This window comes from Urtica dioica, chromosome 2, assembly GCF_054948205.1.
Source record: "Urtica dioica subsp. dioica isolate 48M chromosome 2, U.dioica_male_clone48M_v1_H2, whole genome shotgun sequence".
In the NCBI taxonomy this organism is placed as follows: Eukaryota; Viridiplantae; Streptophyta; class Magnoliopsida; order Rosales; family Urticaceae; genus Urtica; species Urtica dioica.
The window spans coordinates 53,308,882-53,328,706 of record NC_142757.1 but is presented as its reverse complement, the minus strand read 5'-3'; the positions used below and the strand labels follow the sequence as shown (position 1 = coordinate 53,328,706).

Below are 19,825 nucleotides of genomic sequence, written 5' to 3'. Positions count from 1 at the left end.
AAAATCACGATCACTATCAAGAAGTTCTTACACACTCGTCCTCACTTTTGTCCCCAATTGTGTTTCCCTTACAATAAGTCTCTCAAAAGTGTTTCCCCAAGTGTTTACAACAACTAACTGAAAATTGAAGTTACAAACAGCCTCACTACAACCCTCTCTATTTATACACAGCCTAGGACTCATTAAAAACCACAGAAACAATCTCAGCCGTTGATGCCTTGCGCAGGAAGCTATCTCTGCTGTGATGATCCAACGGTCCGTCTGCTAAGCTCAAGTGCAAAACATGATCCAACGATGTAGTTCCATGACTGATATCCAACAATTCTCCACCTCAGTCTTGAACTCACATGTAGCAATCGTGATCTTCAAGTCACTGATCCCTAAGGACCAGCCTCTTCCAACTTATGCCTTACATTTATCAGTTCTAGACAATGAGTGAACTTATGTCCAGGAACTGACTTTGTAAGCATATCTGACGGATTGTCTTCAGTGCCAATCTTCTCTATCTTCACTTCACCTGAGCTGACAATGTCTCTCACAAAATGCATCTTGATGTCAATGTGCTTTGACCTTTCATGAAAAACCTGATGCTTAGACAAGTGAATAGCAGACTGATTGTCACAGTGCACTGCAACTTGTTTCTGAGTGAAACCAAGTTCAGTCACTAGACCCTTCAACCAAATGGCCTCTTTTACAGCTTCAGTAACAGCCATATACTCTGCTTCTGTTGTTGATAGAGCCACAACTGACTGTAGATTGCTTTTCCAGCTCACCACTCCACCACCAACAGTGAACAGATAGCCTGTAAGAGATTTTCTAGTATCTATGCTTCCAGCATAATCGGAGTCCACATACCCCTCAACTTGAAAATCTGTAGATCTTTTGCAGCCATAGATGATACCAGTATTCACTGTTCCCTTGATGTATCTGAGAATCCACTTCACTGCTTGTCAATGTGCTTTTCCCGGGTCACTCATGAATCTACTCACTAGACTTATAGCATAGGCTATGTCTGGTCTAGAACAGATCATTGAGTACATGAGACTTCCCACAGCACTGGCATAAGGGACATTATTCATGTGCACTCTTTCTTCTTCTGACTCAGGTCTTTGGGATGCAGAGAGTTTGAAATGTTGAGCTATAGGAGTGAGAACAGGCTTTGACTCCAACATGTCAAATCTATCCAAGACCTTGGTTAGGTACTTTTTCTGGAATAGGCCAAGCTTCTTCAGTTTCCTGTTTCTCTGAATTTCCATGCCTAGTATGACCTTTGCTGGTCCTAGGTCTTTCATCTGAAACCTTTTGCTGAGAAGACTCTTCAACCTGTTTATCTCTGACTTATCCTTGCACACAATTAGCATATCATCAACATAGAGGAGGAGATAAACATATCCTGTACCCTTTACATCCTTGAAGTACACACACCAGTCATACTGACTTCTCTCAAAACCAGTCTCCACCATGAACATGTCAAACTTCAAGTACCACTGCCTAGGTGATTGCTTAAGGCCGTATAGGGATTTATGAAGCAAACACACCTTTTCAGCTTTATTCCCTATCTCATATCCCTCAGGCTGTTGCATATAGATGACTTCATCTAAATCTCCATACAAGAAAGCTGTTTTTACATCCATTTGTTCCAGCTCCCAGTCAAAAATAGCAACCATAGAAAGAATGATGCGAATGGACCTGTGTTTGACCACTGGTGAGTAGATTTCATTGTAGTCAACACCTTCTTGCTGTGAAAAACCCTTTGCAACAAGCCTTGCCTTGAACATTGGCTGTTCAACTCCAGGTATGCCTTCCTTGAGTTTGTAGATCCATCTGGACCCAACAATCTTCTTGTTGTGTGGTTTGTCAACCACTGTCCAGGTATGGTTTTCCTTAAGAGACTTCAGCTCATCTTTCATAGCAAGGCTCCACTGTTCTCTATTCTTGCTGAGACAAGCTTGTCTGTAGGTCCTTGGCTCATCTTCAAGAATATCTGAGCCTACCATGAGGGCATAAGCTGTAAGGTCATAGCCAAACCTTTGTGTGGGCTTAGACACTCTCTTAGCCCTGTCTCTGACAAGACTGTAGTTGGTGTGATCTTCTTCTTCATGTAGATGCTCTGCACTGCCAGCTTCCTCATCTTCATCAATCTCAGGCTGTTGAGGTTGATCTTGAGCTGCTATCCCTTGTTGATTGTGATGGTCTTCAACAGCTTCTTCAACATGATCATTGACAGGTTGGGTGGCAGTATCAGTAGATATCTCCACCTGAGCAATGTGCTCTGAGCTTGCTTCATCTTCCTCTGCAAGGCTGTCAAGATCTCCAGGGGATTTTCTGTCACAGAAATCATCTTCTCTGAAAGTCACATCTCTGCTGATGATGAACTTTCTGTGCCCAGTTTCAAGACACCATAGCCTGTACCCCTTTACCCCATCTGGATAGCCTATGAAAACACATTTCAAGGCTCTAGGGTCAAGCTTCCCTTGCTTGGTGTGCACATAAGCAGTACACCCAAAGACCTTGAGTTTGCTATAGTCTGTTTCATGGTTAGACCACATCTGCATAGGAGTTTTCAACTTGATGGCTGTAGAGGGACACCTATTGATTAGATAAGCTGCAGTCTTGACAGCTTCTGCCCAGAAAGCCTTTGGAAGCTTGGCGTGTATCAGAAGACATCTCACCCTCTCCATGATAGTCCTATTAAATCTCTCTGCAAGACCATTCTGTTGAGGTGTGTTGGCAACTGTATGATGCCTTTGAATGCCACTCAATCTGCAGAAGCTATCAAACTGTTCTGAGCAAAATTCTAAGCCATTATCAGACCTTAGCTTCTTCACTTTCTTTCCAGTCTGAGTATCAACCAGGGTCTTCCAGGTCTTGAACGAATCCAAAGCCTCATTCTTTTGTTTGAGCAGATAGACCCATAGTCTTCTTGAGTAGTCATCCACTATGCTCATATAATACCTACTGCCACCATGAGAAGGGACTCTTGCTGGACCCCAGAGATCAGTATGGACATAGTCCAAGATAGCCTCTGATCTGTGGACTCCCTTGCCAAACTTTGCCCTGCATGCCTTGCCATAGATGCATTCTTCACAGAAACCCAAAGCAGTGATCCTTTCATCACCAAGGACTCCTTGCTTGGCCAGTTCTGTCATACCTCTTTCACTGACATGGCCCAGCCTAAGGTGCCACAACCTTGAATTCTCTTTTCTTGAAACAATAGCAGTATGGCCAGATATTGTTTGTGCAGTGAGGAAGTACAAGCCATTTCGTCGAACACCTTGTAGTACAGCTCTTCCATTCTTGGAAACAGTCAAGATTCCATTTTCACTAGCAAATTTGTACCCTGCCTGTTCCAAAACTCCAAGAGAAATCAAATTTCTTTTCAGTTCTGGGATATACCTGACATTTTGAAGAATCTTGACCTTGCCCAGATGATTCTTGAGAGACACGGAACCAGTGCCAATTACTGGACAGTGTTTATCATTGCCAAGAAGAACCATCCCATCTGAGTCAGCGTAGTTCTCAAGCCACTCCTTGTTGGGTGTCATGTGGAAAGAACACCCACTGTCAAGAATCCACTCGGAGCTGGGTCGATCTGTGGTGACCATTAGGGCTTCAGCACTGTCGTAGCCGTCATTCTCAGCAACGACGGCTTTTCCAGTCTTTGAAGTAGAGGCACCTGGATCCTTCTTCAGTTCAGGGCAATCCTTCTTCATGTGTCCCTCCTTGTGACAATTGTAGCACTTGTACGCGAATGGCTTCTCTTGATCTTCAGGCTTCGACTTCCCTTTCTTCTTCTTAAAAGACTTCTTGTCTGGTTGAGCGCGAACAAGAAGACCTTCAGGTGCAGATTTCTTCTCGCCTCTGGATTGAAGAGCCTTTGCTTTCAATGCCAACTGAACATCCTCTGCGGTGATTGAGGATCGCCCATATTTCATAGCATCGACGAAATTTGCATATGAGGGAGGCAAAGCGTTTAGAATCAAGATCGCTTGGTCTTCATCGGGAGTATCGACTCCGATATTGGCGAGATCAATGACGATCCGATTGAATTCGTCAAGATAGTCTTCAATCGGCTTGTCTTCTTGGATCTTGAATCCAAAAAGCATTCCCTTGAGATAGATCCTTCTCGATAGGGATTTCTTCATGTACAGGCTCTGAAGCTTCGCCCACACGCCAATGGCAGTCTTCTCATTGGCGACTTCTCGCAAAACTTTGTCTCCAAGATACAGGACGATCGTGCTGTATGCAAGCTCGTTCATCTCTGCCTTGTCTTCAGCCGTGACCGATTCAGCGTGTTTGGCTTCAGGATCGATCACCTTGGAGATTTTCATCTGAACAAGAATTGCCTTCATTCTCTGACGCCACAGAGCAAAATCTCTTTTGCCATTGAATCGCTCGATCTCCATCTTCGTGATCCCCATCGTGTCGCAAAGATTTGGTGGTAATGGCTCTGATACCAATTGTAGTGAATCTTGCACAATCTAGTCTTCGAACCCTAGATTTCTTCTGATGCAAGTAAAACCAGGAAAGCAATAAAACCAGCAAATCAAACGCGGAAAAGTAAAGCGACACACTTTTTACCCTGGTTCGGCAATGTGCCTACATCCAGCAACGAAAATCACGATCACTATCAAGAAGTTCTTACACACTCGTCCTCACTTTTGTCCCCAATTGTGTTTCCCTTACAATAAGTCTCTCAAAAGTGTTTCCCCAAGTGTTTACAACAACTAACTGAAAATTGAAGTTACAAACAGCCTCACTACAACCATCTCTATTTATACACAGCCTAGGACTCATTAAAAACCACAGAAACAATCTCAGCCGTTGATGCCTTGCGCGGGAAGCTATCTCTGCTGTGATGATCCAACGGTCCGTCTGCTAAGCTCAAGTGCAAAACATGATCCAACGATGTAGTTCCATGACTGATATCCAACACATTGTTATATAACTAACCTTCCGTAAATTATAAATAAATGACCACGTCCATGATTTATACGCTTAAATTGACGTAAATACTCCACTATTTTATTTCAATGAAAAGGTAAACCAAAATTATCACGTCATGTTTATGATAATTTACCTAATATTTATGAAATAGTGGTTATATAGCAATCTCAAACGATTAAGTTGGCTAGTTACCTAATTTTTTGTTAAAAGTATTATAAGATATTGTATTGGCAATGTGATTCTCAAACTATTCATCTTGCATAGTTATTTTTTTAAAATAATAATAATGAATTTCAATACAAACACAAATTTGACTTAATTAACTGGTTCATTTTTTTGAAAGATATTGATTAATTTATATTATAACCTTAAAAAAAATTGACCATATAATAAATATTTTTAAAAGTAATAAATTGCATATAATAATCGATAAAAAAATTTAATCTTTGTGTTTAAAAAAAATTTGACTACCTAATTTTAACTACATTGCTGAAAATTTAAAATTTTGATTATTTTATTAATTAATTAATTTCAAATAGTTATTTTTGTATAATTTTTCCAATATTTTACTAATGAAACATAATAACATATTTATATTATATATATACATAATTCTTTTAATTTTTCTTATTTAATACATATTTATGTCGAATTTTGTGCAATTTAAAAAAAAATATCGCATCAAATAATTAATATTTTTCTAATAGCATTTTATGGGTATTATTGCCAACAAATAAAACTAAGTCAAAGGCCAGCGTGGCAGTCATATAGTCTAAGAGATATCAAGAAGACTCTAGAACTCCCGCGAAAACATGTATGAAATTCCCATGGAATACAAACAACCAGAATGCTCTACGAAGAAAGAAGGCTCTAGAATCTCATTTCCATATACTGCAATACACCTATAAATACACACCAGCTCCGATCGAACGCAGTACGTGAAGAACAACGAAACGAATTCCTAAAGCAACATACGATCTCCGATATTCATTTCCGAATTTCGCATTCAATCGCGTTTTCTCTCCGGTGAAAGCTTCGATACGGCACTAATGGCGGAAGTTCAGATGGCAGACACCGAGACCTTCGCTTTCCAGGCTGAGATCAACCAGCTCCTGAGCCTGATCATCAACACTTTCTACAGCAACAAGGAGATTTTCCTTCGCGAGCTCATCAGTAACTCCTCTGATGTAAGTCTCTCCTATCCTATGAATACTTAATCGCTACTATGTATATTATAAATTGCAATCGCTTTTTGCTGTAGAACGTGTCGTTGTTTAATGTTATTAGATCTTTGAATTCAGATGAGAATAAGAGGTTTGTTCTGCTTGATGTTTAATAGATATTCGTTCAGAGTGAATTGTCACTACGTAGCAATCGCTCTTTCATGTAGAATGCGTCGTTAATCGTGATTAGATCTTTATATGGAGATTAGAACAAGAGGTTTGTGTGAATGTGAAATCTAATAGTGCTTCGTTTGATTGTTTAGCGGTACTGTATAGCAATGAGGTTTTTTTTTTTTTTTTTTTTTTTTATTTAAATTGTGATTAGATGTATGGATTGAGATTAGAAGTAGAGGTCGTTATAAGGTCAAGTGATATAGTATCTGTGTTGGCAATGGGAAATTTGTACAGGCGTTGGACAAGATAAGGTTCGAGAGCCTTACGGACAAGAGCAAGCTCGATGGTCAGCCAGAGCTGTTCATCAGGCTTGTACCAGACAAGGCCAACAAGACTCTCACTATCATAGACAGTGGTATTGGAATGACCAAAGCAGGTATTTTGATCGGCCATTCATATGTAATTTTCAATCAAATTGGTGTGGGAGCTTTTGTCATGTGATCTTACTCGATTCGTTTGCTTGATGTTGTTTGTTAGATCTGGTGAACAATCTGGGAACTATTGCGAGGTCTGGGACCAAAGAGTTCATGGAGGCTCTTCAGGCCGGGGCTGATGTGAGCATGATTGGGCAATTTGGTGTGGGGTTTTACTCGGCTTACTTGGTCGCCGAGAAGGTTGTTGTGACGACCAAGCACAATGATGACGAGCAGTACGTTTGGGAGTCTCAGGCCGGTGGGTCTTTCACCGTCACCCGAGACACCGGGGGTGAACAATTAGGCCGTGGGACTAAGATGACTCTCTTCCTCAAGGAAGATCAGGTATGAATTGGATTTACAGAGAATGTTTTGTTTCTTCTGATTATGAGGCTTTGGTCTTTTTTGTAAGACGATCTGTGCGTTGTAATTGTTTCAGTTGGAGTACTTGGAGGAGAGGAGATTGAAGGACCTTGTGAAGAAGCACTCTGAGTTCATCAGCTACCCGATCTACCTCTGGTCTGAGAAGACGACTGAGAAGGAGATCAGCGACGACGAGGATGAGGAAGAGAAGAAGGAAGAGGAAGGAGATATTGAGGAAGTAGACGAGGAGAAAGAGAAGAAGCCCAAGAAAAAGAAGGTCAAGGAGGTGAGCCACGAGTGGGATCTCATCAACAAGCAGAAGCCGATTTGGCTGAGGAAGCCCGAGGAGATCACGAAAGAAGAATATGCGGCGTTCTACAAGAGTCTCACCAACGATTGGGAAGAGCATCTCGCTGTGAAGCACTTCTCGGTTGAAGGGCAGCTCGAATTCAGAGCCATTCTCTTCGTTCCCAAGAGAGCTCCGTTCGACCTCTTCGATACCCGGAAGAAGATGAACAACATCAAGCTCTACGTGCGCAGAGTCTTCATCATGGACAACTGTGAAGAGCTCATTCCCGAGTACCTCGGGTTTGTGAAGGGCGTTGTGGACTCGGATGACCTGCCTCTCAACATCTCTCGAGAAATGCTTCAGCAGAACAAGATTCTCAAGGTGATCAGGAAGAATCTGGTCAAGAAATGCATCGAGATGTTCTCGGAGATCGCCGAGAACAAGGAGGACTACGCCAAGTTCTACGAGTCCTTCTCGAAGAATCTCAAGCTGGGTATCCACGAGGACAGCCAAAACAGAGCCAAGCTGGCCGATCTTCTCCGATACCACTCGACCAAGAGCGGCGACGAAATGACCAGCTTGAAAGACTACGTCACGAGGATGAAGGAGGGTCAAAAGGACATCTTCTACATCACCGGAGAGAGCAAAAAGGCCGTCGAGAATTCCCCGTTCTTGGAGAGGCTCAAGAAGAAAGGCTACGAGGTTCTCTTCATGGTCGACGCGATCGACGAGTACGCCGTCGGACAACTCAAGGAGTACGACGGCAAAAAACTCGTCTCCGCCACGAAAGAGGGTCTGAAACTCGACGACGAGACCGAGGAAGAGAAGAGAAAGAAGGAAGAGAAAAAGAAGTCGTTCGAGAACCTGTGCAAGACGATCAAGGACATCCTGGGCGACAAGGTCGAGAAAGTGGTGGTCTCGGACAGGATCGTGGACTCTCCGTGCTGTTTGGTGACCGGCGAGTATGGGTGGTCGGCGAACATGGAGAGGATCATGAAGGCTCAGGCTCTGAGGGACAGCTCGATGGGGTCGTACATGTCGAGCAAGAAGACGATGGAGATCAACCCGGACAACGGAATCATGGACGAGCTGAGGAAGAGAGCCGAGGCGGACAAGAACGACAAGTCGGTCAAGGACTTGGTTCTCTTGCTCTTCGAGACCGCCCTTCTGACTTCCGGGTTCAGCCTCGAAGATCCCAACACTTTTGCGGCCAGGATCCACAGGATGTTGAAGCTCGGTCTCAGCATCGACGAGGACGAGGCTGTCGAGAACGACGAGGAAATGCCCGCCTTGGATGAGGAAGTCAACGAGGAGAGCAAAATGGAAGAGGTGGATTAAGTTTCCAAGTAGTGATTTTTTTTTTTTTCCTATCTTCTAGCAGTTCTGATCGGTGTTTCCAAGTCCATAGTTTTTTGTCTTTGTTTTTTGTGTTGGTTTGTGTTTGTGTCATTTTGGTGTGAAAGATGGACTATGTTATGGTTTAACTATGGGTGGTTTTGAGAGAGTAAATAAGTTTGTTTCTCTCCCATTGTAAGCTTTTTTGTTTTTGTTTTGGAGTTTATAGACATCTTTATAATCTCAAATTTTTTCGATCTATCTCGTGTTAGTTACAGTTCTTTGTGGAGTCGGGTACACTTAATATTTTGGTACCACTGACTTCAAACCTTGGCTCTCGTCGAAATGCAGAACTATTACACTTCATAGACTTGAGAGCACCAAATTATATTTTATAATGAAATAAATTGCAGTAGCATTGAGCTCTCGTAGAATTTCAAGATTCATTCCTTCCTTATATATAACAGAACTAGCTATCTTTAAGAATCTGTAAAAAAAAAATTAGCAACTCGACAATACGGCTTACTTGATCAATTGCAGCTGTGACCAGAAACGAAATTTACACTAAGTATTGTTTGGCTCGTGAATACGACGTGTAACGTAATTGCCTCTGCTCCAAGGAAAAGAGCTTGCTTGAGCTGAAAGTCGTAGTCTTCTTCATCCGGAGGCTTTGCAACGAATTGATGCCATTGCCGACTTGAGTATCAGGAATGAAGATATTGTTATGGCCAAATAAAGCTCGTCATTTGGAAGTCAAATTAAGCCTAAGACTAGGAGTGCACAGGTAGAAACTTTTCAAATATCCAATATGACCTTAACACAAAGATTGATCACAGATTACAATTGTAGATTATGTTCTATAATGACTTATTTGAAGAATTTGCCTTTGTTTGTTCAAAGTCTCTTCATTGATACTCTGCTAATCTCACTAGTAAATCATATTCTAGATAACCAGAATAGAACCCAAAAGCAAGATAAACAGCTGTGTTATTAGCCAAGCAGCCATGTGCTCGAAAAACTACTAATCTTGAATGACGACATTTCATAAACCAGCATAATTGGTGTGATAATACAAGAGCAAGGTTAACCATTATGAGAAGGGTTCAAAGCAAAAGAAAACGAAAGACCATATAAAAATTTCTTATAAATCTAATAGAGGATTCATAAAAAAAAATATCCAATCCAGAGACACATGACAAGGAAACAAAACTTTTGACAAGTCTTCATCTAGGAACAACGCTATATCAAAATCATCTCTCGATTCTCGAAGAAACCAACATAAAACACGACGAAAGATGTTAAATCTCTTTTTTCCTAAGACGAGCTAGCCGGGCCAGCACCACCAGCTCCGCGACCAAAGCCAGGTCTTCCACCAGGACCCTGAAAAAATCGGTGCAAAAATCACAAATTAACTCAACGAATCAAACTTTGCACACATTAAAATCAAAACATTGGTAGCTTCCAATAGCAATGTACTAAACGTAATTATGTAAAAGGTTTAAAAATCATACCCCAAAGGAAGGTCTGTAATCAGCCGGGGCACCACCCTTATCACCGCCTGCACCGAAATCACCGCCGGGACCGCCACGTGGACCGCCACGGTATCCCTCACGGTCTCCGCCGAACCTACGCTCTCCCTCGAACCGAGGCGGGCCACTGAATCATCAAACATAAAGTCAAACCCCGACAGAAAAAAAAAGTCAGCCCATTCATCCCACAATTACAACAATCTATTCCACAATCAAACCCTAACAATAGAGCTGAAACTGTCAATCCGCATACAATATTAAACCCTAAACCCTAAACAATCTAGTATGAACACCATTACAGGAAATATTTTCAGTAAAAATGGAAAAGGAATTCGTACCGAGGACGGTCTCCGGGTGGGCCCATTGGCCTTCCGATGGTCTTGCCCTTCTTCAAAGTGGCTGGGACGATCTCAGAGGGAAGATTGAGGTAGTTCCTCAGAAACTCAATCCCATCGTTGGTCAAATACCAGTAATAATGCATCCAAGCGAAGGTCTCGCGAACGTACTCCTTCGACTTGAAGCTCTGCATAAGCTTGATCACCTGAAGATTCGGGACATCGATTTCAGGGTGCTTCGGAAGGTTATAGTCCTTCTTCGCGAAGCAAACGCCCTCTGGATATCAAAAAAATTCGAATAAGAATATAAAAAAAATGAATCAGAATAGTTTTTGAACCAAAATCTATACTTTGAAAACCAGAGAATCGGAAATTTTTTTTTTTTTAATTTTTACCTTGGAAGATGTACTTGGAGATCTCACGTCTGTTCTTCTCCGAGATAATCTACATTACAAAATGAAAATAAGTTTCTGATCACCGATAATTGAAATGGAGTCATGTAGAAGAGTGTTACCATGGTCGGAAATCGCCGGCGAACTTGGGACTAGGTTTCGGCGATAGTCTCTTCAAGCTCAAAGTATAGAAAAACCCTAACTAGTCTCTTTATCTATGCATTTTATACGGCTTTTAAATGGGCCTGCTTTTTTTTTAGGCCTGCTAAAAAAACTCGGTCCATATGAACATTATGTCCATAAGTTTCTATGCATTTAGACCATTATGAACATTTACCCGAACTAGCCCTCGTTTCCAAAAATGTCCATTCTTAATGTTTGTAGTTATGATTATTTTAGTTTCGTTTATTTAAATTAGGGCGTCATAGTTATTTAATCAATTTTAATTTCTAAAAAAAAAAAACACACACACACACAGGATTTTTTTTTTCTCACAAACACAAATACTGGTTCTATATAAAAAAAAAAAAAAAAAAAAAAAAAACATATTGGTAAAAAGGTCCAGTTATTTCAAGAAAATAGATTAAAATAGTCATATATGTCTGGTCGCTAAGCAAAGTCTATCCATACACTCTCACCGCCTAACAAAGTAACAAAGCAAAGTATATCGATCCAAAAAAAAATTATAAGTATTACACATGGGTTGTTTGAATTTCAACACATATTTTCTCGAGTGGCACTAGAATCGGTGTTGCCCGGGCAGAGGAGCTGTCTATGCAACTGAAGTTTTTTTTTTTTTTTTTTTTTTTTTAGAGGGCATGTATCATAGGAAGGTATTCTTTAATTAAAGAATAGTGTCTGCATAATAATATTATAAAATCAAATGCCATACCCACATCAAAACATAAAACCATGATGACTCGCGAGCACCGGGATACTACTACTGCCTAAAACGACATCTTTAAGCGAGAAAGTCAATGTCGTTTATAGTGTGATCTCTTCATCTTTCATAGTAAAACGTGCAAAATAAAATTAGCCTAAATAAATTTAAATTCGAAAAAAAGAACAGCCAATGCAATGCAAGTACTCCCATAAAATCGAAAATAAAGACGTAACCACAATTCCACACACCGTAGTTGGAATTCCAATCATACATTAGTTTCCACAGGGAAAAAAAAAATTTCAAAACAAAAGAAAAATAACTGCAGTAATGTTACACAGACTCGTCGGCTCGTTCCAATTTGTCCGAATCATAACCTTGCTTGTCTTCATATTTTGTGTAAAGCACACAGAACGAACAGCCTCGCAGTTTCAATCCACATGCCAAGAAACACCGGTCGAGAAGAGAGAGAGAGAAAAAAAAAAGCTTAAGAAAATCGAGAACATGATACGAGATTCAAACCCCTCAATCATGCTTGAGACAGAACTGATGGTGATTAGCACACACACGACAATGGGGTATCCTATCAACCCTTACCCTGAGAATAAAAAAGTTTTTTTTTTAAGTATGATTGCTATACAAACGAAAAAATAGACGCATTGTTACCAGTTCAAAATATTCCTTAATTTAGACATATTACTCGAACGAGAAGAAAATTTCCACGCTCAAGAGAACGTACTAACTACTTTCGGTTCAAGCAAAACTAGACTTCTTTTCTTGCCTTGTATTACTATTACTTGGGTGTGAGAACCCCTTTAACTTTCAAATGTTTTATTAGTTTATAGACTATATATTAAACAGAAATAGACAACACAAAATACCTCAAATGCTTATTTATAATAATTTATTTATTTTCAAGCTCTAACTTCATAAATTAAGCGTATTGAAAAAGTTTTTGTACCTTATGTGGAGGAGTACCGGGCCGTAATGCGTGGTTCCCGATTCCGAACTTACCTTTCTTGTCAGAAGATTTAAGGATCTGGAAAGAACACGTCAATGAATCATCAACACTCATCATCGCACCAGCGTTGTCGAACTCGCCGCAGTAATTCGGAGCCGAAAATATTGTAACCAGTTGTCGCTTTGCAAAGAACTCGTACCCATCTTCAACAACCTGATAACCAAACCCACCAAAACATTCAACAAAATAACAAACAAATGAAACAAAAGAGCACCACGGTTCATAAACTCGTATGTTTGTGATACAAGTATACAGTTCCTCCTTAAAAGGGCTAGGCTAAAAACAAGAAGAAGCAAACAAATTCAAAGTACATAATACTTCAAACATTCAATCAAAATAAATCAATTAATGTCTGACAACATATTCTCAACCATACCAATCACTACCAATCAGCACAAAACAAGCTTCAGCAGACCAAAAAGGTCGCTACTTTCATACCTGGTGGGCACGGCAGACAAGGTCGAGGTCATGTTTCTGAAGAAACTCAGCGACTTGGTCAGCCCCGAAAGTGTACGAAACTCCCCGGTCGTTCTCTCCCCAGCCCTCGACGTCCTTATCCGGATCGGCCCACAAAAGATCGCACAGAAGTCCCTGATCGGGAACATCAAGCGGGCGAGCAATGTTCCTGATCTGATCCAAGTGCTTCAAATCGGGCGACAATCCTCCGTGCATGCACAGAATCTTCTCGTCTATGAGAGCCGCGACGGGGAGAGTGTTGAAGCACTCGGTGAAAGTCTTCCAAATGCGGACGTTGAATCTCCTCTTGCACTCGTCGTAGAATCCGTATATACGGTTGATCGAGGCACACTCGTGATTTCCCCTGAGAAGAAAGAAATTCTCCTTGTACTTGATCTTGTACGCGAGAAGAAGGCAAATGGTCTCTATGCTCTGCTTACCACGGTCCACATAGTCCCCGAGGAACAAATAGTTCGCTTCTGGCGGGAAACCACCGTACTCGAACAATCTCAAGAGGTCCGAGTACTGACCGTGAATATCTCCTGTGAAACAACAGTCAACCAGCAATATAATTTTGAATGAGCTTATATAAGTTGGAACTTGGTTTCAACTCTTTATACAGTTAAACAAAAAAAAAAAAAAATCATGTCAACTCTTTCTTTTCATTATTAGTTATTAACCTTTAACCCTTTTTTCCTACACAATTTTTATATGAAAGACCCATATATATATGACATTAATAAACACGAAAAGCTATTTAAGTTTGTTGATTACATCTCTCAAATAATGAAATCAACCCATCTCTCTCTCCGAGATTCTGATGCCAGGCTTGGCTCGGGTCTAAGGAACATAAAAACAAACACAATAAAAGATAGCAAATTAACACCAATTTTTCTCTTCCAGTCGCATTTCTCGGCTTTTCAACCTGGCAAACCTTTTTATACAAACCATTGAGAAACTTTAGGCGTCTATGAACATAATAACAAATCAAATAAGTTTATGAATTACATATCTAAAATAATGAAACAATACAATCTACATCGAAGATTCCAAAATCGGGTCTTGGTTCGAGTCTAAGGAACAAAAACATTGGCATCAATGATTTCCCACTAAATTTAGTCATCTAAAACTCATAAACAGAATTCTTCATCACACAATTTACACAATCAACGCAATTCAAAATCAACTCATTTCACACATACACGAAAGATAATCGCTTCAGAGCAAAAAAAATAAATAAATAAATAAATAAAAAAACCAGCTTGGTACTAAGATACATATAAATATCCCATAAACATATAGAACAATTTGAAATAGCCAAAAGACTTGTAATTTTCATTTATTTCATAAACATATATTCCAATTACTATCTCCAAAGAGCATAAATTACCGCAAATCTTTATCGGAGCCTCGAGCTCGAGAAGATTCGGCTGGCTGAGAAAAACCTCCCTCGACGCCGCACAGAGCTGTCGAATCTCCGCCTCCGTGAGCTGAACCTGCTTCGTCGTTCGACCGTTCTTCGCCGCCACAAGTCGCCTTATGATATCGTCAAGAGTAGCCTCGTCCATCGCCGAACTCATAGCTGAAAAAACACCCTCGAAACCCTAACCGAAAACCTAGAGCCGATTATTCGGTCGAACCAACCAAATTAAATCAATCGACCAAAAACCCTAGAGACAATATAGTCCCGAAAAAAAAAACCTTATATCTATATATTAAAAAATTAGGTCTATTTTGTAAGGGTTAGGGCTAGAGAGAGAGAGAGAGAGAGAGAGTCAATGAATGGCCGCCATTTCCCGCTCAGGAGGCTGAGCTTGGGACCTCTTTTTCTGGTTTCCGTAGAGAGAGATTTTCCTCTCGTGTTAGTCTGTAATGAAAATGAAGCCCTAATATTTGGGTTTTTTTTTTCGATTTTTTTTTTTGTATCGATTTAATTTTCAAATAAAGCGAATTCGAAATATTCAAAAATAAACAATAAATAAAGATCTAAGTGCTCGTGTGGTGTCGCACGTGGTCTACTTTATTAGGTCAACTCTGTTTAATTTTTTTGGACGGTTTAGTTTTATTATGTTGATTAATATTAAAACTTGAAAGACAAATATCTGGCGAATTAATTTTATTTTACTAAAAAAATATATTAATTTATGTACTCTTATGTTTCAAATGGATATGAGTCTATCTAGTGGTCCTATTTTTGGGCGGCAATGGAAGAGAATCAAAATATGAAGAAAAGAAAACTGGAAGAGAATCAATACCATGGTTTAGATAATTTGAGATTGACTTGCTTTTTTGAGTTTCTAGCAAAAAGTGTTAGGCAAAAACTTTATTTTGGTTCCATCGTGAGGAATAATGAATGTCTTGTAACTATTAAAAATGATGACGATAATAAATTTACAGTATAAAGATCGAGGCACATCACGTGACACTTGAGATATTAAATAACATTATCCAATATTATAATTTTAGGATAAGTTCGGATAGTAATAAACAAAAACTTTTGTTATTTTTGTACATGAAAGTTGCAAGTCTAACAAAAGAAAATTAAAACAAAATATGTATTTTTGTTGTATATTTTAGAGCTAGAAAGCATCTCTTGTTTTTTCTTTTTAATATGAAATAGTATACAGAATAAAACAGTTGACAGAGAAGCACAAAAAAAAATGTTGTTTTTTTTGTACATGTAAGTGTAAGTTTAATAATAAAAAAAATGTATTTTGTTGTATATTTTAGAGCTAGAAAGCATTTTTGTTTTTCTGTTTACTATACGAAATATGTATAAATATTATCCACACAATCGGCTTTGTTGAAGCCCGAATATGGTCTGGCCCATTCACCCGGACAAAATTAAACTTGGGCCTTTAGAATTTCATGAACTTTCCGAATTTTAGTTGATTGGGTATTGGGGCAACATTGCCCATTGATTAAAAATAATAATAATTTTAAAAAAAAAAAACTACGAGGAATTGCCTCATCAACTATCATTTGATAAATTTTTTCTAATTTCTCACCAAAAACTTAATTTGGCCAAAAATACTACTAAGTTACTTGCACAAATACAATTTTACCATCAACAATTGATGTCAACAATTAACGTCTATGTCAATTACTGACATAGATGTTAACAATAAATGTTGATTGTTGATATCTATGTCAACAAACAGAGAACTCAAAACTCATAGATGTCAACAATAAATGTCAATTGTTGATATCAAGTTGATGGTAAAATTATATTTGTACAAGTGGTTTACTAGTATTTTTGGCCAAATTAAACTTTGAGTTTTGTAACTGATTAAGCCAATTCAAACTTGAGAATTTCATTCTGTCATACGTTTCAATTTTTTTTTATTTATAGCCATTTTGCTTATGTGGCATATTGTTTATACCATTTTTACCCTTATTAATTAGTTAATATAATTTATTTTCGAAATTAATAAAATTAATTTATTATTCAAAATCCCTAATTATTAGTATCTCAGTTATCTCTCTCTCTCTCTCTCTCTCTCTCTCTCTCTCTCTCTCTCTCTCTCTCTCTCTCGTCACTTTTTTTAGTTATGAACAAATGTCAAAAACATAAAAACCGCAGTTAATAATCGTTAATAACTGTTAATAGGTTTCTGCTTTAACTAATAGTCGGTAATAACTGTTAATAAGTTTTTGGTAGAAACCTACTAACTGTTATTACTGACTATTAATTGCGAGATGCTTTTTTTAACCTCTGTTATGACTAAAAATGTAACAAAGAGAGAGAGAGAGAGAGAGAGAGAGAGAGAGAGAGTATTTAGGTATAAATAAATTATTTTCATTTAATTTATTTTTGGTAAATAATTAGAGGAAAAAATAAGGGTAATTATGTCTTATTGCATGAAAGATTGGCTAATTATCAAATATTACTAAAACGTTGGCTATTTCACAATTTTAAGTTTTAAAAAGGCTAATAAGTTAGAGCGCCCTTAAACTTTTACTGGAAAATTGGAAAAAACTTATCAAATAGTGATAGTTGAGACAATTTCTTAAAAACTATTCGTAAGGCAGATCCAGAATCACTCTTTTACATCATAAAAGTCTATTGCACATAGGACCATATAAATGCAGATAAGCAGACTTATTTTTTCTTCTGAAAAGGCTTTCAATATTTTGTAAAAGGGCCGAAAAAAAAACATCTCATTTATACCAAATAGCAAAATTTTATGTACAAAATATCAAATATTAGAAATTTGAGATATTACAAAGAAAATTTATAAACACTTACCAAATAACAAAAAAATATATAGGTTTGTTTGTGACAGTGGTCATACAATTCACGAACTTTCTTGGAATCGCCAAAGTATGGTGTTCTGAGACCCGTCTCTCGCGCGCGCTCCGGCTGAGAAATCGCCCCGAGCTAGACGAGGACGTCGGACCGAGGAAAGTCACCAGAAAAGAATGTGTGGACACCGGTGAAGCTATAAGAGGCAAGAATTGAGCTCAATTCCTTCAATTTCTCTTCGAATTTCTTCAAGTTCTTCTAGGGTTTAAAACCCATTTTCTTATCTCTTCTCGGCCGCGGGTCTCAGGAGCTCCGGCGAGCATCTCAGACGAGGAATATAGGATGTAGACGGTCTGGGTAGCTTGGTTTGAAAGTGAAACATGGCTGAATATGTAATTTTGGAATTTTGATGTGATTGTTCGGGTTGGTTCCGGCCGGACTTGGTTTGAATCACTCGTTTGTTGAAACTTGGCCAAATGATACCGAAAACCAAACCGAATCTGAGAATGTTTACGTTTCATTTTTGGTTCGAAACTTAGTTGACTATAGATTTGGAGTTTGTTGTTTCGGATTTGTATAACGTTGTTTTGTTATTTCGATTTCGGGTTTGAAATTGGTAGATTGTTTGAGATTTTATGGTTTGTCTTTTGTCGGAGTCTCGTGAATCTTTCGGGTTTCAATAAGAACCCACGTCAAAATGGCGTGGGAAATGAAGATCGGGTGGACCCCACCTATACGCTATTCAGTGGGAATGGCGTTCGGGTGGGGATGCTCTAACATTTAATTGTCTTGTCTTATTTATCTTATCGAGTTAAGTTTGCTATAATTATTCTTTTGTTAAACAGTCAATTTTTAAACATTGTCATAATTTATTTGGACTATCTAATTATCTATTATACTACATTCATATTTTATTTCCATGAACTGAGTATATATTGCTCTAGATTCTGTATTCATATTTTTCACTAACTGCTATAACACAGCTCTTAGTAAATTAAATTACGCATCACAAGTCCATGTGACTATAAGAAGGAAAAAAAAACATGGTCTTCAAATCTTATACATAAATAAAAGTCAAAATACCATTAAAAAAAAGGTCAAAATATCATAAAATAAAAAAAAGAATTCGGAAAAGAAAAGTCAAAATACCATAAAAAAAAGTCAAAGTCTAACACCCACATTGTTTATCAAACCAAGTCCAATTCTTCATCTTCTTCTTACGTTTCGCCTTTTCCTTCTCCTGGGTTATGTAATTTAAACCTTCCTCCAAAGCCGATAGGTATGTCGTGCCTTCGTTTTCAGTAATTGCCACAATTTCACGTCGGGCGTGTTCGATCGGGGGAGGTCGGATGACGTCATCGTCTTCCGGCGCGTCGGTGTTTGCCTGAGCATTTTCCGTCAGGACATCATTTTTCGTTAGGGTGTTTGTCTGCTTAGTCGGTTGAAGGTTTTCTGTTGGGACTTTCACTGGCGCATCAATGTTTGCCTAAGCGTTTTCCGTTAGGAGAGCATTTTTCGTCAGGGTGTTTGTCTGCTCAGTCGGGTGAGGGTTTCCCGTTGGGACCTTTGTCAGCACATCAGTGTTTGCCTGACGTTTCCCGTTGGGACAACATTTTTCGTCGGGGTGTTTGCATGCTCAGTCAGTTGAGGGTTTTTCGTTGGGACCTTTGTCAGTGCGTCAGTCGGCGCGTCGGTGTTTACTTGAGCGTTTTTCGTCGGGACAACATTTTTTGTCGGGGTGTTTGCATGCTCAGTTGGCTGAGGGTTTTCTGTTGGAACCTTCGATGGCGCGTCAGTGTTTGCCTGAGCATTTTTCATCGGGACATCATTTTTCGTCGAGTTGTCTGCCTGCTCAGTCGAATGAGGGTTTTCCGTTGGGACCTTCGCTGGCGAGTCAATGTTTGCCTGAACGTTTTCAGTTGGGACCTTCGCTGGCGAGTCAATGTTTGCCTGAACATTTTTCATCTGGGTGTTTGCCTGCTTAGTCGGCTGATGGTTTTCCGTTGGGACCTTCATCGGCGCATCAGAGGTTGCCTGAGCGTTTTCCGTCGAGGTGTTTGTCTGCTTAGTCGGTTAAAGGTTTTTCGTTGGGAAATTCGTCAGCGCATCAGTGTTTGCCTGAGCGTTTCCCATCGGGACAACATTTTCTGCCAGGGTGTTTGCCTGCTCAATAGGCTAAGGATTTTCTATTGGAACCTTCGCCAGCACGTTAGTCGGCGCGT

At 39.3% G+C, this 19,825-nt stretch overlaps 3 protein-coding genes across 3 annotated transcripts; 1 reads left to right on the top strand and 2 right to left on the bottom strand.

Moving 5' to 3' along the window:
* The first annotated feature begins 5,745 nt into the window (after positions 1-5,745).
* On the top strand, positions 5,746-9,003 carry HSP90.1 (heat shock-like protein). Its single transcript, XM_089607552.1, has 4 exons — positions 5,746-6,134; positions 6,579-6,720; positions 6,822-7,102; positions 7,197-9,003. Exons 1-4 carry the CDS (start codon positions 5,997-5,999, stop codon positions 8,745-8,747), a joined length of 2,112 nt encoding a protein of 703 aa, XP_089463678.1. The 5' UTR covers positions 5,746-5,996; the 3' UTR covers positions 8,748-9,003.
* A 754-nt stretch (positions 9,004-9,757) lies between these two features.
* LOC149405636 (small ribosomal subunit protein eS10z-like) lies at positions 9,758-11,196 on the bottom strand. The gene is made up of 5 exons (XM_089607539.1): positions 11,123-11,196; positions 11,004-11,052; positions 10,612-10,885; positions 10,256-10,400; positions 9,758-10,124 (listed from the first exon to the last, which is right to left on the bottom strand). Exons 1-5 carry the CDS (start codon positions 11,123-11,125, stop codon positions 10,059-10,061), a joined length of 537 nt encoding a protein of 178 aa, XP_089463665.1. The 5' UTR covers positions 11,126-11,196; the 3' UTR covers positions 9,758-10,058.
* Positions 11,197-12,068: 872 nt separating this feature from the next.
* TOPP3 (type one serine/threonine protein phosphatase 3) lies at positions 12,069-15,256 on the bottom strand. The gene is made up of 4 exons (XM_089607524.1): positions 14,748-15,256; positions 13,340-13,899; positions 12,842-13,054; positions 12,069-12,478 (listed from the first exon to the last, which is right to left on the bottom strand). Exons 1-4 carry the CDS (start codon positions 14,935-14,937, stop codon positions 12,467-12,469), a joined length of 975 nt encoding a protein of 324 aa, XP_089463650.1. The 5' UTR covers positions 14,938-15,256; the 3' UTR covers positions 12,069-12,466.
* Between the last annotated feature and the right edge of the window lie 4,569 nt (positions 15,257-19,825).

What these genes read in the sequence shown, in the direction of transcription:
- HSP90.1 (XM_089607552.1), top strand. Translation starts at nt 5,997, where the DNA reads ATGGCGGAAGTTCAGATGGCAGACACCGAGACCTTCGCTTTCCAGGCT. An exon ending in TATTGGAATGACCAAAGCAG is followed by an intron (nt 6,721 to 6,821) that starts GTATTTTGATCG and finishes GTTGTTTGTTAG; the next exon opens with ATCTGGTGAACAATCTGGGA. An exon ending in TCTTCCTCAAGGAAGATCAG is followed by an intron (nt 7,103 to 7,196) that starts GTATGAATTGGA and finishes TAATTGTTTCAG; the next exon opens with TTGGAGTACTTGGAGGAGAG.
- LOC149405636 (XM_089607539.1), bottom strand. An exon ending in CTCCAAGTACATCTTCCAAG is followed by an intron (nt 10,886 to 11,003) that starts GTAAAAATTAAA and finishes TTTGATATCCAG; the next exon opens with AGGGCGTTTGCTTCGCGAAG. An exon ending in ATTACAGACCTTCCTTTGGG is followed by an intron (nt 10,125 to 10,255) that starts GTATGATTTTTA and finishes CGATTTTTTCAG; the next exon opens with GGTCCTGGTGGAAGACCTGG.
- TOPP3 (XM_089607524.1), bottom strand. Translation starts at nt 14,937, where the DNA reads ATGAGTTCGGCGATGGACGAGGCTACTCTTGACGATATCATAAGGCGA. An exon ending in GGCTCCGATAAAGATTTGCG is followed by an intron (nt 13,900 to 14,747) that starts GTAATTTATGCT and finishes GTTGTTTCACAG; the next exon opens with GAGATATTCACGGTCAGTAC. An exon ending in TTGTCTGCCGTGCCCACCAG is followed by an intron (nt 13,055 to 13,339) that starts GTATGAAAGTAG and finishes TTTGGTTATCAG; the next exon opens with GTTGTTGAAGATGGGTACGA.